The 19717-nt window shown below is 36.0% G+C and overlaps 1 protein-coding gene across 2 annotated transcripts; it reads right to left on the bottom strand.

The window, feature by feature from the left end:
* Nucleotides 1–222: 222 nt before the first annotated feature.
* On the bottom strand, nucleotides 223–13020 carry LOC126777057 (probable aminopeptidase NPEPL1). Of its 2 annotated transcripts, none has more exons than XM_050499915.1 (11): nucleotides 12859–13020; nucleotides 12202–12362; nucleotides 11773–11952; nucleotides 6575–6752; nucleotides 5912–6084; nucleotides 4908–5135; nucleotides 4439–4649; nucleotides 3978–4069; nucleotides 3364–3540; nucleotides 2728–2838; nucleotides 223–2014 (listed from the first exon to the last, which is right to left on the bottom strand). In XM_050499915.1, exons 2-11 carry the CDS (start codon nucleotides 12355–12357, stop codon nucleotides 1916–1918), a joined length of 1605 nt encoding a protein of 534 aa, XP_050355872.1. In that variant the 5' UTR covers nucleotides 12358–12362; nucleotides 12859–13020; the 3' UTR covers nucleotides 223–1915. The 2 variants fall into 2 exon arrangements, with proteins under 2 accessions (XP_050355872.1, XP_050355871.1); XM_050499914.1 differs by lacking the exon at nucleotides 12859–13020 and adding an exon at nucleotides 12698–12790.
* Between the last annotated feature and the right edge of the window lie 6697 nt (nucleotides 13021–19717).

The following is a 19717-nucleotide window of genomic DNA, read 5'->3' as shown; positions in this document are numbered from 1 at the left end:
TCACACCCAACAGAATGCTACAACAATAACATTCACATTAATAATTATTCTAAAAGCATCAATAAGTTTGCATATTCTATTCATAGCACATATCCTACATTTTTTTCAAAGCGATTAGTACATTGAACACATGTTATTTTGTGAGATAGTCTCAGTTTGATGTTAGTTATTACCCGACTACGTCTTAATTAAGGGAGGTGATGAAACCATTATCGCTGTACATTTATAAAATACGCGCAATCTAAATTGGCCGGTCAGTGTGACTAGGGCGAGTTTTTTTTTTTACTTATTCAGTTTTCGATTATGATTATTTTCACTAGACGGCGCTGTTTTCATTTTATACGAATCGCAATTAACGTCAACAATATCAAATAAGTAAAAAAAAAACTCGCACTAGGCACTCTGAAGTTGGTTCTCCAAGGCTTTTGTGTATGTAAAAAAGTAAAAAATTACAATAATCAATTACTCGTGACTGACTTCTGACTGGCTTAGATAGCACATACTACTTGTATATTAAATAAACAATACTAATATGTCTATTTATGGTTCTAATATTTAAGGCATGTTTTATATTATTACACAATATGTACTCCGTAGTCGGGATTTTTAAATTATTATTTTAATCTATTATCTATATCAGCTATGGCATTTTTAATCTGTCAACTAAAACTGTATTTAATCTATGTACTATAATGATCAGATTCACCAGCAAGCACTTATTACTTAGCTCATAAAATGATTACATGTATAAAATATTTTAAACAATGAAGAAAGATTAAATTAATTTTTTAAAAAAAAAAGCTTACATTCTTGTCTGTAAGTAATATCCCAGAGCTATGCAAGTGTTATTTTATTCTATACTAACAGTATGAACGCGTATGTTCATAAATGTGTTTGTCTGTTACGCTTTCAAAGCTAGATCATTGAATCTATCTACTAGAGTTCGGCACTGTGGTTGAGTTTAATATATTTTTAAGGGTGAAGCCCTGTTATTTTAAACTAATATTTAATTAATTTAATTAATTAATATTATCTCAAAAGTATAAAAATACTTTGTTACAAGAGATAATGCTCCGCAGAATGCTCCGTATTAGCTGGACACAGAAAGTTTCGAACGTGAGAGTACTCCAGCGCGTCGCCAGTAGCCGGAAGTTACTGCAAACCGTCAAGAAGAGAAAAACCGAGTATTTGGGCCACGTCTTGAGACGCTAACGATACCAACTGCTCCAAATTATAATGATGGGCAAAGTAGGGGGCAAACGACGCGCTGGAAGAAGAAAAAAGTCCTGGTTGCGCAACATCCGTGAATGCACAAAGATCGCCAGCGTGGAAAAACTATTTCGTTTGGCGCGAGATCGCGAAAAATTCGCTGAGCTGACGGCCTCCAGTAGTGGAGAGGCACAAGAAGAAGAAGACAAGAGATAACATAGTCAGATGAAAGAAATACTCATTATCAAAAAGATAATAATTTTTTAGCATACAACTAGAATAGATTTTACTTCACAGCTTTACATTACTGGGATATACATATAAGTTCTTTTACAAACAACAAAGTGAGACTTTACTAGTAATTCTTTACAAAACTTTCAAATCATGATTTATTGTACTTGCCTAACTAGATAACTATTTATATGAACACAATATACTATATTTTTTTTTATAATTCTCGGGCTGCTTTTGGCACAGGCAATGCCACAGACCAAGAGTTAAGGTTAGTTATCAAGTATTGTTGAAAGTAGCAAAATCTTTTCAAAAAACTGTAAAAAAAATATGTTAATACATATATTATGCTCAATTGATTTTTATTCCACCTTACTTAGAAATATTTCATATTGCTCATTACTTCATAATACCATCCTAACAGCCTAGTGTACTATAAGCCGGGCACTTGGTAGGTGGTGAGCTTGTACTTTCGTCAGTTGGCCGGACTGAGAGCTTGCAGTAAGCGACTGTGGGTCATTGACCCGAAGAGAACGGTGAGGAGAGCCACACCATACCCAGTTGCACGTTCACCCTGTAATACAAACAAGTTATTATATACTGATAATCATTTAATACACAAGGCATATTATATTAAAGCTTTTTCCAATGGCCTCAATTTGACAAAACATCTTTTGTGACATAAATTAGCTATAGTAAACATAACAGATATAATAAAACTATCGAAGTAAAATTGAAGATGTAAGTGGTGAAATAGAGTTGTATTATAAATAAAGATATAATAATGAATTGTTTGTAATGTATAATGTAACAGTGCTATGTGCTCAATTGGCGTGGTGGGTAAAACTTGCCTTTCACGCCGAAGGTTATGAGTTCGATTCCCACCCAGGACAGACATTTGTTTGCATGAACATGTCTGTTTGTCCTGAGTCTGGGTGTAATTATCTATATAAGTACGTATTTAAAAGAGAAAAATAGTAAATGTAGTATATCAGTTGTCTGGTTTCCATAGTACAAGCTCTGCTTAGTTTGGGATCAGATGGCCGTGTGTGAATAATGTCCCAGGATATATTATTATATGTAATACTAAGGTTTATTTATTCCTGTCATTGGAATATACTATATACAAGATTATAGAGATTTTGATAAAGAAGGATTGGTCGATTAACTTAATTGTGTATATAAATTAAAATTAATTCATGATATATAATAATAAACATCTAACAAATGATCAGGGCAAGATAATGAAAGCGTTATAGATCGTCAAGGTTTAGTAAGAGTACTCACACAGTGCGCAGGCGCCGCCATATCGACGTGCAGCCACTGGCCGGGGAAGTCGAACCCGAGGTGCGCCAGCACGAACAGCGCCGCGCACGACGGCTGGGCGTTGTTGCGGTCCTGGGGGCATCGAACAGGTCACCGTTACCACTCGCACACATGTACCAGTGAGGGCGAAAGTCACATTTTATAACCTCTCCGATTTTATTGGTTTAAAATAACAATAAAAAAATAACAGCCTGTAAATATGCTGGAAATCCACTGCTTTTGAGGAGAAGGTCTGGAGCTTACTCGACCATACTGTACATTGCGGGTTCGTCGATTATAATAAAGATAAAGAAATGTATTTAGATGATTTTTAAAATTCAAAGAGATTACTTCTTAATCTTTTTTCATATATACATGTTTTTATTTTAATACATGGGATATATTAAAATCAAAAATCTTTATTCAATATAGAAGCGTTTCACTCGCATACTGACTATCAAAAATGTACCACCGGTTCGGAAATAAGCATCTCGGACCTGAGAAGACCCGGCGATTATCTCAGAAAATAATCCTGACTAGTGATTGAAATTAAAGTATTTCTTTCATCGTCGGGTAAAAATATAGGCTTTAACGATTAGGTCGTCGCTCAACGCTCACCGCGACACTGTTCTTCATGTCGGCGACGGCGCTGCTGAACTCGGAGAAGTGCAGCTCAGGCGCGAAGGGCAGCGCGTGCGCCAGGTCCCCGGCCAGCAGCCCGGCGCGCACGCAGCGCTGCTCCAGGCGCCTCGCGTTGCTCACCACCGCCGCGTGGTACTTGCCGGTCGCCGTGCCCTGCCACACGGCACCGCCATATATCCGTGCGCCTTATTATCGGCCTACTTATAGGAGTCGCTCGGTGGCCGTTTGGTTAAACATTGATCTCGCTCTTTCTCTCATTATTATGACTTTCGAAAGAAGATGACACGGCTTTGTTTAAAAGATGGTAACTATTTATGCAAGTAGGATTTGTAGAACTTGAGATCTGTTTTTTTACAGGGTTAAAATGAATTTGAAGTTACCATAGAGCACAAGAAAAATTAAAACGCAAGTCACATTATTCTTTACGAGTGCGCAATATTTATTATATACAGATACTTTTGAAAATTATTTAAAATTGTTTCTGGCTGGTTACTCTCGATAAAATTTACATATAAAAAATAACAGTTTGTTTAGGTATATTTTATAGTATTATTATTGATTTGTAAAATATAACATCCGTTTAATGATACCTGAGCTCCAGTGAGGGTCGCTACATCGACTATGGTGTCAGCCTTCAGGTCTCTCTGCGCGTACACTACACCGTCACTGAGCACCAGGCGACCTGTGGATTATATTTAAAAAAAAATAGAGTAACAATGTCTCACTGCTGGATGATAGTTTTCTGTTGAGGAATAGGTTTAGCGTTTACGTCATCATGCTGCTCCAATGCGGGCTGGGAGATATACATGTGGCAAGTGGCATCCGTCACGCGCATGAACACAAGAGAAGCTCGGTGAACTCGTCTCACTCATTTCGGGGTTAGTAAAGGGATAGATAGGAAGGACAGCGAGATCCGGTCCTCCAATAAAATAAAAGCAAAACCCAAAACTGCTCGCACTCCTCAGTCAATGCTACTCACGACGGTACTTACGAGCTCACCGGCAAATAATAAAATCAACAAATGCTCATCGACCGGTCAGGGCCAGCTCACCCTCGGCGTCCGTGTTGTTGACCTCGACGCTGCGGCCCGAGTACAGGCGCAGCACGTCGTCGGGGCGCGCGGCGCGCGGGCCCACGGCGTTCTCGGCCACGCACAGCACGGCGTGCAGCGCCGCCCGCGGCCGCGCGCGCACCGCCGCCGCGAACGCGCCCAGCACGCCCGCCGCGCCGCCGCAGTCGCCCTTCATGCCCACCATGGCCGTCTGCGGCGCCCGGTAACGTTAGCTGGCCGTTCCGACCCTCGCTCTGCGCGTGCCCGAGCTTTGAAACCGAGCCCTCGGTGACGAGGGACTCCGATGTGCTTTCGATTCGTGCCAGCCGGTCGTCGGTTACCCGCTATCTTTGCGATCTCTTGTATGTATGCAGTGCATCGTTTACTTTACACTATAATACGATAGCGGCTCGCAAAATGATTGATTAAATTTGATAATACAGTGATTTCGTCGTTGGCGAGGACTCACCCTGGCCTTGATGCTCAGACCGCCGGTGTCGTACACGATGCCCTTGCCGACCCACGCGACGGTCTCGGTGGCCGCGGGTGCCACGTAGGACAGCACCACCAGCGCGGGGGGGCAGGCGGCGGCCTTGCCCACGCCGTACAGTCCACCCATCCCGCGCTCCTTCAGTTCCTCGCCTCGGATGATAGTTGGCTCTGCTATGTCCAAATCCTTTGCGACTTTGCAGGCTTCCTTGATGAAAGAAACAAACCATTAGTCGTTTCACTTCAATTACAACACATTATTATATATAGTAGTTTCTAAGACTGCCTTGTGCCACCGGGTGTTGAATAGTGCATCCAAACACGGAATTCAATACAAAGTATTCCGTTTCTTATATACAAAACTGGCTCATTTACATCATGGTAGCTAAACTGATGTGCTACATCCCTACTCAAAAGGGCTTGCTTGTAATAAATAATAATTTTTTAGTGATTATTTTTTCTATTAACTTATTATAGTCCCAATACGGTTTTCTATTACAGTTACAGCCTGTGAATGTCTCATTGCTGGGCTAAGGCCTCCTCTCCCTTTTTGAGGAGAAGGTTTGGAGCTTATTCCACCACGCTGCTCCAATGCGGATTGGTGGAGTACACATGTGGCAGAATGTCAGTGAAATTCGCCACATGCAGGTTTCCTCATGATGTTTTCTTTCACCGTAAAGCACGAGATGAATTATAATAACAAATTAAGCACATGAAAATTCAGTGGTGCTTACCCGGGTTTGAACCCACGATCATCGGTTTAGATTCACGCGTTCTGACCACTGGGCTATCTCGGCTTTTTTATTATCTATATATAACTAAATTTTAATCTCAAAAGATATCTCAATTAGTAGTAAATCAACAGACAATTATGGGAAATTATTAAAAATAAGTGCTTTAAAGCAGAGTGAATTAAAAGAATAGGCACTTAGGTAAGTGTGACCTAAATGTATTTCATAATATTATAACAAAAAAATGTTATACCTCTATGAAAGCATCAACATCCATGATATTAGCCGGCGTGTCCGTGATACGAGCAGCAAGTCGAGTCGCATCAGCCACATCCTGTATTGTACTCAGTTCCTCACTGGACAGGGTGGTCTCCAGCAGCACTGGGTCAAGAGGACCAATGTCTTCATCTTCATCAGAGTCTCCATCTGAAATGTATATCAAATTATCGCTAAAACATAATATTATTAAAAGAGCATAACTACTTTGTAAGACAAAAACAGAATATTCACATAATAAAATCTGTGTTATAATCTACCATTAAAAGTCCCGATATTGAAGTGGGATGTTTTACAAATGTATTTTAATTATGGAGAAAAGGTACTAAATAAATCAGGTAATGAATAAATTTAATAAATTTTCTTAAAAATTTTAATGAATGTTCTAGTTCAGTAATATATAAATACTAGCTTCCCGTCCCAGCATTACACGAGAGTGTAAGGATCCACAAAAAAAACCTTTGCATAATAATACATGTGTTCTCTATTGGTTTACATAACCTTCATCGTGAACCACTCCATCCATTGGTGAAAACCGTATGAAAATTCGTTCGGTAGTTTTTGAGTTTATAGCGTACATACAGACAGGCAGACACGTCAGTCAGAGGCGGCGGGGAGACATAGTTTCATAGACGCGTACCGTGCTGCACGATGTGTATCTCGACGGTGAGCGAGCGGCGCGCGGGCGCGGGGGCGGGCGCGGGGGCGGGCGCGGGGCTGACGGGCAGCGCGCCCGGCCCCGAGCGCGCGCTGTACAGCGGCACGGCGCGCGCGATGGCCACGGCGCTCGCCAGCACGTCGCGCTTGCGGCACACCAGCTGCGGACACGCATACAAATATTACACCTCCGCGTCGGGATGGACATTAAGTAAAAAAAAAGCATTCAATTAAAATTTGCAGCGAGTAAAATAGTAATACTGTTAATTATTTCAATGTCGATTAATTTTGTTCAAAGGCCTCAACCTCGATAGAAATATTTATACATAACTCCAATAAAACTATTTCTACTAAACCGACCAATCTTTTGGTTGATCAGACCGCTGCTTCTATTGAGCAGTGTAATAATAATTTGACATATCAAAGTTTGGAATGTGTTTAAATCAACCAAATGATTTAAATTAAACTCTAAGACAACAGAGATGGTCTCTGAATCAAATATTATTATATCTAATTGAAATTTATTAAATACTAAGCCAATAAATGTAAATACAATTAATGGAAAAATATTAAAAAAATTAAACAATAAATCTGTAAACCTGGTGCACCAAAACATTCAAGGAATGTTAGGAAAATACTTAGAAATTGAGTTGTTCATTAATGCTAATGACATTGATATTTTATGTATCACAGAGCATTGGCTCTTAAACTACCAATTTATATTTAATTTTAATGGTCACCAGTTAGCTATTAGAATTTAGAAATAAAGCAATACGCGGTGGCTCATTGATACTTATCATTATATTAAATTAATAATTATACATTATATTAAATTCGTATAACCTTGTTAACTTGTTCCCAGAGCCAACAAGAATCACTGAATCCACTGCTACATGTTTTGATAATATATTTAATAATTGTGTACCACATCATAAACATATTATAAATATGTTCCGACCATTGTGGACAGTTGGCCTCATTTAATTCATTTAATTCAAAAATAAAAAATAATAATAAAGAAATAATACAAACATTTGTACCAATCAATATGAATTAAATGGAGAAGTTCAGAAGTAATATTATGGCAAAGCTCTCATATTTACCATTACATGAAAATTCTAATGAGTTTTATAACAATTTTTTCAAATTAATTAAAAAGGAATTCAATGCCATATTTACTTCAAGACAGTCAATTCAAGGAGTTTTCTCACATTTAATGGTTGGTCGACTGTTGGAATTCATAAGAGTAGGCAAAGGTTGTATGAACTATATAATGCAAGTACTCACAATTCTTGCATTATATAGTTCATACAACCTTTGCATTACGACATTACAATTTGACTACCAAATCACTCAATTCCTCTCCTACCGTCGCTGAATCATTTCTAAAAAACAATGTTACTAAATGTAATATTTGCTTTAACTTTAATACTGTAAGTGTTAAAGATATAATAAGAACTTTCAACTTATTGGTTGTTGAGAAAACGGCTGATCTGTGGGATATTTCTGTTAAGGTAGTCAAGTCGGTTATTGATGTAATTGCACCTTATCTTGTTATTATATATAATAATTGTATTCTTAGTGGCGTGTTTCCCGACCTAATGGAACATAGTAAGGTAGTTCCAATTTTCAAATCTGGTAGTACTTAGACCCCAACAATTATAGACCCATCTCTGTACTACCAACGCTTAGCAAGATTTTTGAAAAATTAATGCTCAACCAAATGTTAGTACATTTTGATACATACAAGTTGCTGCACAATAAACAATTTGGCTTTACAAGGGGTCGCTCGTCAACCGATGCTGGTGTCGAGCTCGTTAAAAATATTTATAGAGCCTGAGAAGAGTCACAGGATGCCATAGGGATATTTTGTGACTTATCTAAGGCTTTTGATTGTGTGCAACATGAGACGTTGATCAGGAAGTTACGTCACTATGGGATTAAAGACACAGCACTCAGCCTCCTGATTTCGTATTTGAGCAATCGGATTCAGAGGGTTGACATAAATTGAAAGAGATCTCCCGGGGCTCCAGTTGGTGTAGGGGTCCCTCAAGGATCTATTCTTGGTCCATTTCTGTTCCTCATTTATATAAATGATTTGCCACATTTACTAAATAACAAACATGAGATAGTATTGTTTGCTGATGATACTTCCTTAATTTTTAAAATAAAAAGACCTTTATTAATATATGACGAGGTGAACAATGCTCTCTCTGAAATAGTACATTGGTTTAGTGCTAATAATTTACTGTTAAACAGTAAAAAGACAAATGTATTAAATTCACTGCTCCCAATGTGAAATTTGTAAAAATGAATGTACTTTTAAATGGGGAAGCTTTAGATGCTGTAGAAGCAACAGAATTTCCTGGTATCACCATAAATTCTAAGCTTCAATGGGGACCTCACATTAATAAATTGGCAAATAGACTCAGCTCTGCAGCTTTCACAGTAAAAAAAATTAGAATGTTGACTGATGTAGATACGGCTCGCCTAGTGTATTTTAGTTATTTCCACAGTATAATGTTTTATGGCATTCTACTCTGGGGTAATGCAGCCGACATTAATACGATTTTTGTACTGCAGAAGAGGGCTATTCGTCCAATTTATAATCTGGGCCCTAAAGATTCACTTAGATGTAAATTTAAAGAAATTAAAATAATGACTGTCGCTTCTCAATATATATTTGATAATGTTATGTATGTACGAAAAAACAAAAGATTTTCCTAGAAATTGACGTACATACTGTTAACATCAGGAACAAGTATAAACTTACAACCACTATGACCAGATTACACAGGGTTAGTAAGTCTTTTATGGGCCAATGTATACGATTTTACAACAGGATCTCAGAAAACGTTCAAAAATATTCAATTGTGAAATTTAAAAGAATTTTTAAGGAACGCTTGATTGCACACCCTGGGAATGAAACCTCCAGGTTATCTCAAATTAAAAAAAAAGGTTTTTTTTTTTTTTTTTATATCGCCGGGAGGGCAAATGACTCTACTCCACCTGATGGTAAGTGGTAGTAGAGTCCAAACGCGACGACGGCCAGTACAGACGGGAAAAACGTTCTGCACTAGCCGCCTTCGCCTTGCCGGCCCGCAAGATGCCTCTTCACGCCTCGTTTGAAGGAACCCGGGTTGTAAGAGGAGGGGAATACGTGAGCTGGTAAGGAATTCCATTTTTTGGAAGTGCGACAAAGAAAGGAGTTGCCAAATTTCTTTGTTCGCGATGGAATTGATGTCACAGTTAGGCGGTGACATCGAGAACCAGCCCGCGTGGACTTAAGAAGGAAGGGGGAAGCAGGAATTAGAGAGAATAATTCCTCAGAGCACTCGCCGTGATACAGTCGATAGAAAGCGCTCAGTGCTGCTATCTCACGACGCAATTGTAAAGGTTCAAGGGTGTTTGTGACCTTTACGTCGCCAATAATGCGTACGGCACGTCGCTGCAACCGGTCCAAGGCCTCAAGTAGGTACTTAGCGGAGCCATCCCAAAGGTGCGAGCAATATTCCACGCAAGACCGTACCTGTGTTTTGTACAGCAGGCACAGTTGTTGTGGCGTGAAAAAGCGCCGCACCTTGTTCAGAACTCCGAGTTTCCGTGAAGCTGTTTTTATAACAGCCTCGATGTAATCCCTTGGACTAAGGTCGCAGCGAACGTCAATCCCCAGCATGGCGATTTTGCTTTGCATCACCAGCGGAGTACCACGGAGGGAGGGAAGAGGGGAAAATGTTGACTTTTTCGCCGTGAGAGCGCATACCTGTGTTTTCTTGGCATTAAACTCAACAAGATTATCAGAGCCCCATTTGGCGATGAGATCTAACGTCCTATCGAGTTCAATGACAAGATTCTCCCGCCTCTCCTCAGTTTCCGCCCGCCCAGCCACTGCGCGTCCGTGGTATCCACCATGCACTGTACTATCATCTGCATAGCAATGTATGTTCCCAAGGGAGAGCATATCATTGATATGCAAAAGAAAGAGTGTGGGAGATAGCACAGATCCCTGGGGGACCCCAGCATTCACTACATAGAATTGTGAAGCGCAACCATCTACTAAAACACGAAGGCTACGCTTGTGTAGGAAGCTGGCAATCCAGGTGCATAGCTGAGCAGGCAGACCATATGCCGGTAGCTTGGAGAGAAGACTTCTGTGCCAGACCCTGTCGAAAGCCTTGGAGATATCGAGGCTGACAGCCAACGATTCTCCATGCTTGTCGATAGCTTCACCCCAGAGGTGTGTTACGTACGCTAGAAGATCACCTGTGGACCGTTTTGGTCGAAAACCGTACTGACGATCATTAATTAGACAGTGATCTTCTAGGTAATGGATCAGTTGGTTGTTTAAAATCCGTTCCATCACCTTACAAAGTACTGAGGTGATAGCTATTGGCCGATAATTTGCCGGGTCAGACCGATCCCCTTTTTTGGGAACCGCTTGCACATTAGCTCTTCTCCAAGCCTCCGGCACACTTCCCGAAGAGAGAGAAAGTTGGAACAGGCGCGTTAACACAGGAGACAGCTCCGCTGCGCACTTCTTCAGCACTATGGCTGGTATTCCATCGGGACCGCTAGCTTTCCGTACATCAAGTGATTGCAGCTCCGCAGGTATATATCATTTGGCTAGTTTTGTATATATATTGCAATTGTAAAGTAATGAGATATAAAAAAACCCGCTGAGTTTCTTTTGCCGCTTCCTCTCAGATCTGAGGTGTTTATTTCCGAACCGGTGGTAGATTTATGACAATCAATAAGCAAGTGTACGCTTTTATATTAAATAAAGATTTTTTGACTTATCATTTATAAATTTTAATTGAAAATGAAAAATGATAATACATTATAATAATTGTTTATAAAAGGGTTTATGAAATTATCATATAATTTCTAATATTCTCTACTCAAGAGTCAACAGTGTAGTTGGATGGCCAAGCTTAGGTGGATACACGTCAATCTTAACCGCAATTCAAGCCCGAGCAAGCTAGACTGTTTTTATGTACATAATCTATTTATTGCCTGGTGGTGATTGAAAACCTTCATGTATTAGCAGTTAGATGATATTCTGCTGCATGTATAGTGATAAGCTTGCACTGGATGTAGAGCTTCAAACATTATCCTTAAGAAGTAAAGCGGTAGCCCAAGAGAGGTTTATTTATGAGCTGTTACTTTTTAATTTCTACTCACCACAACAAATTCATCACCAGTAGACCGAATTGCAGTACGGATCAGTTTGGAGAGGGCATGCGAGCGCGAGGGCGCGGCGTGTCGTGAGCGTCGCGGGGGGAGGAGTCCAATTGCTGCTCCACGTGGCCATAACTCACAAATTTCACCCGGTGAAGCTACACTTAAACCTCTACGCCATACCTGTTTAAAATATTTTTGTATAAGAAACATTTTCTTTCAAACGTTATGTGTGTTAGCAAGTATAACTACAGGCATAAGGGACGTAACACTTAAGTTCCCAAATTAGGTGACACATTGGTGACATAAAGAATGTTTAATATTTCTTACAATGCCAAAGTCTATATAGGGCTGGAGAGCCCTTTCCATCAGAATTTTCAAATTTAATGAATGCAAATTTTAATTTGTTAGAATTTCATACTAAGTACAAACCTCTTCAGTAACTCTTGGCTCAAGTTTGCTCCGAACATCCTGCCAGCTGAGTGCAGAAAGGTGGGTACTGAGCCCTACGAAAAACACTGGTTTCTGTTCAGGGTCTGACGCACTCAGACCCCATTTGAACTTAATGCTGACTGGTGCTGTTGACATTCTAACTGTAAAAATGACATCCTTTTTTTATTTCCGAAGCTATGACATTTGATTATTCAATAAAACCAATTTGATTCCAATATTATCTTATAACGGTGGTAGTATAATGTTATTATGATAAAAGATTATCTATTATGAGAAAGGAAAATTATTTTTATTGTTCTTTCGTATTTCTTTGTTTTCTATAGGTTATAAAAATCAAACATCAGTTAAAACTATCATTAATTATATTAAGATTTTACAAATGCGTTTAACCTCATTTACACGAGTTCATAACGAATGAATATATGATATTAAATATTTATGTTAAAGCCGACAAAAATAACTATGGGTCAATCACCTGCAAATTGTAACAAAGAGCGTCGATAAGTAACTGCATTATTTGCAATCAAATTAATCAACATTATAACTTATATAAGACTTTTACATGTCAATATTCAAAACAAACAAGATAAATATAAGTAAAACGAACCGCTAACATTCAAATGGCACACCGCTTACCTTATGTCGATCCACCCACTCTGTTTTAATTTAATAATTTTTTTTTATTCCACAGCACCTTTAATTCCACACATTAGGCTTAAATTAAATAAATAATGCAAAAAGATATATCTTTATAAAATAAAGTACAGATTTAAGATTTCTTTTGATCTAATTAACTTGCCAAATGCCAAATCATTATTTCGTTTCGTGTTATAAATGCGTTCAGAAATTAGAAAAGTTTTTAATTTAACAATTTTACAAATGTTGAGTCTCGAGAATTAAAAAGTGTTAATTTGATAGTCTTTTGTAGTATAATAGGTTGTATTGTGATATTATTAATATATGTTTAAAAGATTAAAAGTTAGAAATGCGTTAACGCTGATCTGGTCTTGATTTAAGTGTTTCTGAACAAATATATCTTGAAAACTTCAAAAAGAGCGGAGTATTTGAAATTTAACAAGTACTACAACTACTAACAAACGAAGTAGTAATACAGATCGATGTTTGATTGTAATTAATAATTATGTATATACCTACCTAAGTATATAATTACTTATTTCGAATAGATTCGTTTTTACTTTTGATCGACGAGCCATGCTCGACGAGACGACGACAAGACCGTCACTATTTACACAATCGAAATTCTTACGATCTTAAAAGCTTAGGATCAATGACTTTTAATTGCTGCCTGGATAGGTACCAGCCACTCATCAGATATTCTACCGCAAAATATTGTTGAGTTCCGGTTTGAAGGGTGAGTGACACATTTACGAGATCGTGAATAAACTATCGATTCGCGGCTTGCACCGCCATCATTTTTTGTCGGCGAAGTTTTTATCGAAACTTTGGAAGTAAAAAATAAAGGCCTAATTAGTAGTTAAGTAGAATAGTGTTGTATTATAAATAAGGATATTTTAATCAAGAACCGTTTCTAGTGTTAGCAATATCTATTCTCAATTAGAATATATAAATCTAAGGTATCTTTTATAAATCCATGTAATCTTTTTTGTTTATCTTTACTGCTTCGATTGGAAATAGTTCTAAATTTATTGAGTAGGTGATAAATAAAAATACTAAGCGTAAAATTGTTAGTTATTTATTTTAATATAATTTTAATTACATTAAAAACTGGAATCACGATTAAAAATACAAAACATTATTACATAATGTCAAAATAACTAAAAAAAATATAACAACGCACCATTGAATATATACCTACAAAATAAATAAGTTTAAGTACATAGTAAAAACGAAATAATAAATAATAGCTAGCACATACAAAATCGTAATTATTTATAGAAACCATTTAAAAAAACGTAATTATTTAAAAAAAAAACACATCAAAAGTGCAACACCGAACCCAATCTATACGAATTCGCCTAATGAACAGATTTTCTCGCTAATTTTATTAACTTTTTCTTAATGATTTCAAAGTTATCAATGTTTGTAACATTTATTTCGTTATTATTTAAATAGTTACCATATAAAAAAATACATCTGGCCTGAATAAATGAATCTATAGTCAGTGTCATTCGGTATGATGTACGGATTCTGTAAGAACTTACTTCAGAAATAAAACCGACGTATTTTGTAATAAGATGCATGTATTATTGCAATGTTATAATTATTACGGTCAATGTCGCATATCACTTTCTGAGATTTCACGAACGTTTTCTGCGACGAGTTTCGAATTTTTTTTACAGAATAACCGTACAGTTAGTAAAAGTTATGGTTGAATAAATAGACTCACATATATACATGGACACTGAAAACATTAAACTCTTTAATTGGGCAGTCCTGTAAAAAGTATAAACATGAAACCTAAATATATCAAGTAAGTTCAAACAAGAGATTAAATAACAACAAGTTTATTTTAATTTAGATAGAGCGTATCAAATAATGACAATCTTATAAGCCAGGTGGTCGACAAGAGCAATACAATAATGACGTGCTTAAAACTAGCATGCTTTTCAACTGTATACAGCGCCAGCTCTGGGGTTGAGCGAGAGGAGATATCGCTATGGGTAGTACGGGACGCGAAAATGTTAAAAACAATTTATAGGAGTACAAAAACGTTGTTTGATAAATATGGTAATTATTATTTATATAACATTAACTGAAATGCAATTTATGTGAAGCGAAAGAGTCGATCAAAGGGTGCTGAAAGACAAACACGCTCTACCCTTCACAAGGGCCAGGGCCGGTGCTGACTGTATATAATTGCTGGCAATAACTAGTTTTAAGCATACACTTAAATAAATAAAAAACATATTCAGGTGCCCACAGACGCAACAAGTCTTGAATCGGGGAATAGTGCGCTCGAAAATCAATCAACTGTTGATTTATGAGTGTTCTTGGAAAGCATGCTTATTACTAGCAATGTTTTTATTCACATGCTTTCGTGCTAACAATGAGCACCAATACGTATACAACCAAGGAATAATAATAATATATTCATAAATAAATTTGTTAAATATTTATCATTATATATATATAGTTAAATATAAATTCATTTAAATTATCAAAAATATAAAATAGAGGAAGATTATCTCACAAGGGATGTGGAGGAGACAAAATATGGTTTAACAAAAGAGTTTTTATAACGTTTTTAAATAAATTTATAGTTATGATGAATAGACAAGCGGTTATTATAGCAATTTACCCATTACCATTTATATTTAATAATCTGTTATCATTTTTTATATGTTATTTAATCTGTCATAATTTAGTTTCGAGCTCTTAATAATTACTTTTTTAATAAAATTTCTATTCCCATACCGACAACATACCGCCATCCTACGAATCACTAGCCACGTTTATACACAATTACTAATTAATTATAATTATTTATTAAATAAAAAATAAAAGAGATTTTATAATTGTCGAAATAGAACAGCTATTGAAAATATAATATTAGAAAAATATTGAATGACGTTATTGTAATTTTAATTATATTAAAACGTTGGAATGCTAACGGATAAGCGATCTGAAAAAACGGTATATTTTTTTTTTTAATTAGTTTCTACAACAAAATTGTTTTAAATGGCGTATAAATAAAATTACAGCCCAATTTTTGGGTTATAGAGATTTTTTGTTTCCCAAAGCCTAACTTCAAACTCGCAAAACACGTTTCAAGGATTATCGGTTCCGATTTATATACAAATATCCCTTTTAAAGAAAAGGTTTGGAGCTCTTTCTGCCACTCCAAACCGGGTTGGTGGATACACATATAACAGAATTGCAGTTGTAGGATATTAATACAAAATACTGTATACTATTTCCACCGAAACGCCATCTAAAACAATTTCATACAATAAAATAACAATATTTATAATCTAATTTAGTATTTCTTATTATATGCTATTATAATAAACGTGCCGAATTTCAATATCATAGACGAATATAAGTAGGCCCGTGTCAGCGTAAAAATGCGTATCATTCGTAGATTAAAAATTATTTCTAATCATAAACGAAGTTAATCGTTACTTCATATGCACAGATAACATTAATATTACCATAAACAAGTTTATTGTCAACTTACATTATATGTCATTTTTGTATGACGTTATTATGGAGTAGAAGAGTTGAAGTATCTAATATGGTTCTTAATCAAATACCGCAATGTATGAAATAAGGGTGCCAGAAATTGTCTGAATGGCGCTTCACGACTTATAAATCATTATCTAATAAATTTAAAAAAAAAGTCATTTTTTACGTCACCACATATTAATGACGCTGATAATTTAACATTTATGCGTTTAATCATTGGAATTTATTTTGACTAACGAAATAATTTAAAAAACGCGTCTCCTTTAGGCGAATGTCTATCTTTCTCTAATTCCGTTCCACTCTACCGAATAATAGTGAGTGTCTTTAAATATTACCCTCGAGCTGCTGGAGCAATTAACTTCATACATGTAACTTCATACATACAATTCTTATGCACAACGATACTTCCTAACCTCAAAATTCCATAGACCTTACGCAACGAAAACCCGTATTAAAGGAACCAATTTGTAATAATGTCTTGTTCAAAATATAATACAAGTCAAAATGATAAACTTGTATTAAAATGAGTTTTATTTCAAAAAAATCTCGAACGTTTTTCAAACGTAATTAATTTTATTTATGTACATTTTTTTTTAATTTAAATTATGTAGACGTTGCTATAAACCATTCTTTCAAAAACAGTAAAGCACAGATAAAAAAGACATTGTGTATGACATTTTCGATTTCTTATGTCAGTAATACAGTGATCAATGCGATTTTTTTTTCTTATTCAACGAGCATAGACGTTAACTGATTTGAATGGAATTCCGATTATTGTCACAAGATGGCACTGTCTTCATTCCATACAAATCGCAGTTAACGTAAACGATATTGAATAATTAGAAAAGCCTCGCACTCAGTACACAGGTGAGTTCAAAGAAGACTCCCAACATATGCCGAGATGTGTGTGTGTGTGTGATGGGTATTGTTGGTTTTACACAATTTAAAATTGCGTGATTTAATTTATGGTTTGGCTGTCTTGTTCACTAATATGGCGGTTCTTCAGCGCCATCTAGTGGCGCCAACGGTGTCGATGTATATTAAACTCGAATATATCAAACATCAATTTTGATATAATTATTTAATTTTTAGTATTTGTTACTGTTTATAAAACTATACTATTAGTGGAAGAATAGTTTTAAGCTTATTTATTATATATAAAGTCATTCTTAATACATAAACATTGTACTGAAACGTTGCTGAATAATACACGATACGTAAGCGTCATTCGTAATATACAAACTAACGAAATACGGTCTATGTACAAAACTCCTATACCTAGACTAAAACAACATCGATAATAGAGAATAGATAGAGAAGTGTCATAGACAACGAAATATCGAGATGACGGACGTGACGAAATAAAAACTTTACGATATATATTTTATTTCACTCTTGTATTATTTTGTATCATACGTATGTGTATATATTATATATATAAATAAATTAAGATTTAAAAAGCACAATCGCTATATGCTCAACGGACATTTTGTTTTGTTGATATTTCGTTGTCTATTAATTAATTAGTATATTCAAAAACAAACCTAAAGTAGAGAGATATAAAGTCTAATTTAGTTCATTCAGCGTAACATCATCAATACTACACTTTGTGCAATAACATCAACGTGCCACAAACATACCGAATATCGAATCGATAAAATTGACGAAATTATCTCTAATTATATCACGAATACAAAACACTTTTTCACACAGATAATAAAACAAACATTTAAATAATACAGACTATAAATAATTTAAAAAAAAAACCACTCGAAATCATTTTACAAACTTTTAACACTAGGAAATTGATCAAGGAATAATGACTTATACGTATTATTAGCTATCATGGTTATTTAACGAAGAATGCTCGACAACTTTTATTAGACGACATGACGACATTACTGGTGGTAGAGCTTTGTGCAAGCTCGTCTGGGTAGGTACCACCCACTTATCAGATATTCTACCGCAAAACAGCAGTACTTGGTATTGTTGTGTTCCGGTTTGAAGGGTGAGTGGGCCAGTGTAATTACAGGCACAAGGGACATAACATCTTAGTTCCCAAGGTTGGTGGCGCATTGGTGATGTAAGCGATGGTTAACATTTCTTACAATGCCAATATCTATGGGCGTTGGTGACCACTTACCATCAGGTGGCCCATATGCTCGACCGCCTTCCTATTCTATAAAAAAAAAAATTACGTCGTCATGATGACGACGCATCGATGTCACGTGGACTACGGAATAAACACATGCCATATGTTAAGTTCACTTGTATATAAGACAGTATACAAAAAACTTATATACTTATAACTTGCAGTTTAAAATCTATACGCCGATAAGTGTAATTGATATCCTCTTGACTGATGTGACCATCGCCATGACCACCATTCCAGTCAAGCGCGCAGGACATATTATAGCGCACAAGTGTGTGCGCATTGTATATATAACATTGCAAAAGGAGTTTTTTTTTGTTAAAACTAAAATTTATTAATATCCAGGGACATTATTCACACACGGCCATCTGCAGAGCTTGTACTATGGAAACCAGACAACTGATATACTACATATACTACTTTTCTTTTGTAAATACATACTTATATAGATAATAACACCGAGACTCAGGACAAACAGACATGTTCATGCACACAATTGTCTGTCCTGGGTGGGAATCGAGCCCACAACCTTCACATGAAAGGCAAGTATCTACCAACCACGCCAACCGGCCCGTATATTTACAATTAGTTTGTCTACAGTTCGTAACCAAAACATAAATCAATAAACCGTTGTTAATATCCGAGTGATATATTAATATTTATGATATACACTGTAAAGGTTTGAGTGTAGCATTTAAGTTAGTATTCCTTGAGTTAAATTTCAATAATAATAATTAAAAAAAAAATAACATATTATACCAACATATAAATATAACAAAATACGATAGCAACAATTTACGTAAAAGCTTTTGAAGCTGAATTATAATATTGACTTTTCTTATTACAATATATAAAGTCAAGCGGGATTTGTATTTTAAAAGTTTTAATTACATTTTTAATGTTCTTAAAAATAATATTATTATTATATATATAGTCCAGTTTAATTGAATAAAATTTTATATTGCATTAACTGATTGAACGCTGGCCACTGTTTGGTATACCGTTTTGTTTACTTATTTCGAATTAATTAGTTTAAAGCGGACTATATATACTACATATATACCTGATATCATATAGAACACAAATGATTAATCTTAAATAAAACGATACGTGAAATATAATTATTTACAATGACAATACATTTCTAGAAACGTCAACTGTCATATTGACATATAC

The sequence above is a fragment of the Nymphalis io genome, chromosome 22 (assembly GCF_905147045.1).
Source record: "Nymphalis io chromosome 22, ilAglIoxx1.1, whole genome shotgun sequence".
In the NCBI taxonomy this organism is placed as follows: domain Eukaryota; kingdom Metazoa; phylum Arthropoda; class Insecta; order Lepidoptera; family Nymphalidae; genus Nymphalis; species Nymphalis io.
The sequence above is the reverse complement of the archived record's forward strand: the minus strand, read 5'-3'. Positions and strand labels throughout refer to the sequence as shown.

What these genes read in the sequence shown, in the direction of transcription:
- LOC126777057 (XM_050499914.1), bottom strand. Translation starts at nt 12,761, where the DNA reads ATGTTGATTAATTTGATTGCAAATAATGCAGTTACTTATCGACGCTCT. An exon ending in AGCCAAGAGTTACTGAAGAG is followed by an intron (nt 11,953 to 12,201) that starts GTTTGTACTTAG and finishes TATTTTAAACAG; the next exon opens with GTATGGCGTAGAGGTTTAAG. An exon ending in CGACCCTCACTGGAGCTCAG is followed by an intron (nt 3,541 to 3,977) that starts GTATCATTAAAC and finishes GCCGTGTGGCAG; the next exon opens with GGCACGGCGACCGGCAAGTA.